This window comes from Glycine soja, chromosome 20 (assembly GCF_004193775.1).
Source record: "Glycine soja cultivar W05 chromosome 20, ASM419377v2, whole genome shotgun sequence".
NCBI classification, from domain to species: Eukaryota; Viridiplantae; Streptophyta; class Magnoliopsida; order Fabales; family Fabaceae; genus Glycine; species Glycine soja.
In genome coordinates this window covers 33138782-33144120 of record NC_041021.1, presented here as the reverse complement: position 1 = coordinate 33144120, position 5339 = coordinate 33138782, and the positions used below count along the sequence as shown (strand labels likewise).

The 5339-nt window shown below is 36.7% G+C and overlaps 1 protein-coding gene across 3 annotated transcripts; it reads right to left on the bottom strand.

Moving 5' to 3' along the window:
* Positions 1-1086: 1086 nt before the first annotated feature.
* Positions 1087-3729, bottom strand: LOC114403393 (alpha-1,6-mannosyl-glycoprotein 2-beta-N-acetylglucosaminyltransferase-like). 3 transcript variants are annotated; one of them, XM_028366334.1, is made up of 3 exons: positions 3349-3729; positions 1872-3182; positions 1087-1285 (listed from the first exon to the last, which is right to left on the bottom strand). In XM_028366334.1, the coding sequence occupies exons 2-3, from the start codon at positions 3179-3181 to the stop codon at positions 1207-1209; spliced, it is 1389 nt and encodes a 462-aa protein (XP_028222135.1). In that variant the 5' UTR covers position 3182; positions 3349-3729; the 3' UTR covers positions 1087-1206. The 3 variants fall into 3 exon arrangements, with proteins under 3 accessions (XP_028222135.1, XP_028222136.1, XP_028222134.1); XM_028366335.1 differs by having other exon boundaries at positions 1872-3012; positions 3349-3728; XM_028366333.1 differs by having other exon boundaries at positions 1872-3728.
* Between the last annotated feature and the right edge of the window lie 1610 nt (positions 3730-5339).

Sequence of the window (5339 nt, the reverse complement as noted above, 5' to 3'; positions counted from 1 at the left end):
GTAAGGTTCTTCCAATGGGAAGAGAGGGTGGCTTCCATGATGCTGGGGACGAAGGGGTTCTTAAACTACTATAGTTGCTTTCCCAGCGTATTTGCAGACTAAGGGTATGTGTCTTGCCAGACACTAACATTGGTGGCCTTCAGGATTTCAAGCATTATTGACTTTGTCTCCACTTTGATAGATGTTTCATTTTTAGGCCTCCAGGTTCGGTTTGCCTCTCATGGTTGTTTGTTTTCCTACCAAAGGGTCATGATTTCTTCAACATGATGTCGGCACATATCTGATACTTGGGCTACCCCTTGACCATGGAGGATAGGTCGGTTTGATCCTCAACATGGACTTCTTCATGTTGGTGATTTGCTAGTTGATCCGTTGTTGTTGTGTTGGTTTATGTACATATGATTGCCATAATTCGTGGGATCAAAGATTATTTTACTCGGCGTCACGATGAGCGCCAAACTATTCATGTCAAATAATGACTAAACCGTATCTCTTGTGCCAATGGGTCTTTTCACTTGTCATTTTCTTTTGTATGTTCCTAATAGGATAGATGAAAAAGGGATACCTGCAAAAGAATGAATAATGATCTTTACCTAGGAGTTTCCCCCTATTTATAAAAACCATTGTGGGCCTTGGACCGTGGGCCTTCATGCAATAATTTCCATCTAGGTATTCTTTCTTAAATGTGGATTAAGTAGCCTAAACCTCCCCTTTTCCTTAATCAAATTGTTTACTATACCATAGATTTAATTGCTTGCCCATGAGGGGACGGTTCGGATGCTCTGGTGCCTAATAGATATTCAATGGGACCAACTAGAGGGTTATCAACCCCATCGAAAACCTATTCGGCATAGAAGTCATTTAATGGTAACTGCAAAAGAATGCTCTTTGCTCCACAAACAACCTAAAATTTCAGTATTAAATATGGAAAATTTTCCCTTTTGATTTCTTAATTAATGTCATGGAAGCAATAATAAACAAAAACGTTGCTATTAGTTAAGTTACAGTTGTGCCTTACCTGTTCCTATCCATCTAATTTAGTAACTGTTTCAGTTTTTTTTTTTTTTTTGTGCAGAACTGTTTCAGTATTTGAATCCATATATTATTTCTTTAGTTCAAATTTAAATAGTGATATAACCCATATATTTTGGTTAAAACTAAATGTAGAGTCCAGTGTTTGGCTGAATCCTTGAGCTTACAGCAAAGTCACTGATAGGATACAAAGAAGCATGCAACAATGTTACTCTCCAGTAGCATAACCAACGAGAGCCTTCTCATGCAGTGACTGAAACATGGGAAAACACATATAGAAAATTAAAGGTCTCAGGCCCCAAACATGAATCCAGATTACCAGCAGTATGAATAACATGCATTTACGCAGTCAGCAAATCACAACCATTGGATGAAGATTGGATGCCTCACTGCATTCAATAAGATTTAAAACACCCATTTAAGATTTGAGTCATCCAATCTTCAACAAACGGTTGCAAAGCAATGAATGTGTGAATGTGTATGATTTCCTACTGTACTGAATCCATTTCTGTTAAAGATGCAGTTTCCCATTACTAAGCATTATAAATGTTCACATGGAGAGAGAGAGAGAGAGAGAGAGAGAGAGATCAGTTTACATAATGCAAAAACTTCCTTCATGTGAGGAAGAATCGATATGAATGAATATCCATTCAATGTTACAACTAGTACATAAGACAGTGATGATTATCAAAGTAATTATGAACCCTAACACCCTCTATGAATGTCTAATATCAATTCCTGTATTGAAAAATCTAATCTTCTATCATATAACAGACCAAATGAAAAATAAAGAGGAAGAAGAAGAAAGAGATGCAGCAGCAAGAAATTCTAACTCTTACAATGGAGATGCTGTGCCAGTGGAGTGGTACATTTTGGCAAAACTCAAGCATAAGAGACGATCTCTATTATCCCCCCAACCTCCCCAACCTTTAAACCCTGCTTTATAACCAGGCTGATTCTTATAGGTGTGAACTTCCCAATTTAATTCAATGTTAGAAACTGTGTCAGGCTCTTCAACATTAATGTTCACCATGCCATTATCAATGCAAGCCTTATTCTCCTCCTGACCCTGATGCAAACCACATCTCCCAAAATGAACGGCGCTGGTCCTAGGACCTCGTAACGTGTAAACGGGACTGCCAAATGAAGGATAAACAGTTGCCCACATTGTGATATCCCAATTATAGTCATCAAAGAAACAAAACTCTCTCGCCTTATTGTGTATTTTCTTCCAAACAGTTCGATTGAAAGAGTAACCAACATTCCCCATTCTCTCAGCAATCAAAGTTGCCCAACCTTCGCCTCTTGAGTTCACATCAGAAGGTGCTAAATTAGCAGCATAACAATCAGGACACTTTTTAGGCTTCAGTGAAATTAGAACCTGTAGATTGCGATACGCATTGGGAAATATGAAGTGGTCTTCTTCAATGAAAAGAATATGACCAGAATGATCCCTTGTCTCTCTCAACCCATTCCATACCGTGTTCATCATCCACCACCAATGATGCTTCAGTGATACAATCTTTGGCAAGCGGTGGTTTCCATACTGATCAGGATTTCCCTCACAATGTTTTTCTCCAGCATCATCTTTCTCCTTGCAGTCATTAGCTGAGACCCCGGGAAAACTATCAGAAAACAGATGGGGCGAATAAGTAGCATAGATCTGTTTAACTTGGCAAAACTTGATACCATTAATGATCTTGTTCATCTCCTCAAAGTACCCATCATGACTAACAATTAGTAAGGTCTCACTAATCCCCACCACTTGCGAAAGGCTCTCAACAACCACTTTCAGATACTGAGGCCGGTTGTGAACATACAAAACTACAACAATACGATCCTTAGCGAGAGTTGGATACAAATCCAAGTTCCTAGGTGGCAACCCATTTAGCCTTTCCAATCTAAGTGACAAGTCATTCTGCTGTGGGAGATCATGCAACTTTTCAAACTTCATGTCATGATGGTATGCATCAGCATTGTCTATCATATCATGAGTCCCAATTGGTGTTGAATTTGATGCAAGGAGAAATATCAGAAGCAAAACCCCACATAAAGTAACAAACACCACAGATAACAGACGGCACAGAGCCACATCTCTAAGCCTAAGCCGGGGTTTCTTGGAAACAGCCATAATAGTGGAACTAACCATACTGATATAACACACAAAGCATCAAAGAGATTCTAAAAATTCATTCACAAATTACATCAAACACAAACTACAGAAGCAAATTGACAACAAGGCATGAACTAAAAGTCAAAAATTGATACAACAGAGAAAGAAAATAAATAAATAAAAAGTGTTTTGAGGACCAAAACCTATTATGGTAGCTTTGATGTTGAGATTGAAGAAGCCACAGCGAAAACCCACTTCTAGTTGGAGCTAAAGAACAAAATTTTGCACTTCCCCCAGCACGTGGAAGTAGAATCAGGCACAAAACCCAAGGTAGTGCCCGTGTGAGAAACAATGGATCAAAAATGGAGTGGGGAAAGAAGGGGCGTGGAGTTGGGGTGCAGAAGAGATCGAAAAGGTGAAGACGTGGAAGAGCAAAAGAAGGGTTGTTTTGGAATCAGACGTAGAAAACACGACAGAAAGAGAGGTTTGAACTGCAGGCATTGACATGATGAGTGAGGCGTTGAAAAAACCAAAGATTTTGTGTCCGTCGGATCGGGTCGGATCGCGTCGGGTATGGTGGCTGTTGGATGCTATTAGAAGCAAAGTCAGTTTTGGACTTGCAAAATTCATGGTTCGTGCTTCACACGGCGTATACTTTTATTAGTTTATGTGCTTCGATAATTATAAGCAATTTCTTTTTTCTTTTTTACAGACAACCTTAACTTCTTTCATTTATAATCAAATGCCCTTTAAAAAAAAAATTCCTCAGATTACTCTCATTTTATTCTTCCTCCTTTATAGCTCTTTGTACTTGTTCTTCTCTAAGAAGTCTCTCCTTCCACTTATGTTTGCCCATTAGTCACTAAAGTACTTTCTTGGAGATATAAAATAGGTTAAATAGTTAAGAAAAAAAAATCATGATTTTAATTTTTTTCTTCTAACAATATTAGCAATTAACATTTGTTGGTATAAAAAAAAACTAAAATAATTTCTTTATACACACTCCTCGATTGGAGTAAAAAGACTAAAGTTAGATTTTATAATATTTAACTAATTTAATCCTTAATTACATGTTGAGTCTTATTTTTATACTTGCCATAAATTTTGGTTTTCAGGTCTAGTTTGAAAAGTCTGATTTTATCATTAAAATATAAGGGTCTATTTTCATAATAAAGCTTACAAAGTTTTTTTTTTTTTTACACTCTAAAAAAACTCATGGAGCAATCCCTCTCTTTCATCATGGAAAGGATAATCTAGAATATATTTAAAAGAAGGCGTTGCTTAAGTTTTTTTTGAAGCAAAAAGTTACCTTAACAAACATATGGACGGGCATACTAGTTCTAATGAATTAGAAGGACTTCAACATAAAATTACTTAAATTCTTTGTATGATTAATAATGTTATAAGATAGATTAAATAAATTAGTCATCTTATTCATTAAGAATAAAATATTAAAAATAATTAATTCTAAAACTTTGATTAATGACTTCACACCTTGAAAAGTTAGAAGATTTTAAGAAGATAGTGTTGACCTTGTATTTATTGTTCTTTAAAATTGTGTTTTTTCAAGAATACTTTGTTTTGTTAATATTACTATTGTTACTCTTTTTTTTTTTCATGATCCTTACCAAGACACCTCCATTCGCCCACCCCCATCTTTCATCACATCAAGAAGTCATAGGACTCCTTTCTTCATATGAATTGATATCTACACAACCAATTCCCGGTCCAACAAGACTCACAAATTGATAAAGAGTAAGAGTAAAGTACCAAATTAGTCCATCACTTTTGGAGGCACTATCAATTTGGTCCCTGAGATTTAAAAAATATCAAAATGATCCTCGACTTTACATTCTATTTGCCAGTTAGTCCCTGTCATTAGTAGTCTCCTAACACCGTTAGTAAATGTGTGATGTGGCACGTTAAGTGCCACCTGAACGCACATGTGGCAAGCGTAATTGGGAAATAAGCAATGCCACGTCATAGGGACTAATATGACAATTTAAAATGTTATATTGGAAAATGAAGAGTCAATTTTTGTATATAGTGTCAAATTGATCTCTAATAGTTTTCAGTTTAATTGAAAATGTGATGAATTCCCTCTCACCATTTTATCCCTCCTATGGTTGAAGGATAGCGTTCCTATGCTAGGTCCACGTCGATCATCGCTCTCCCAGTGGTGGTAGTTGTCGTT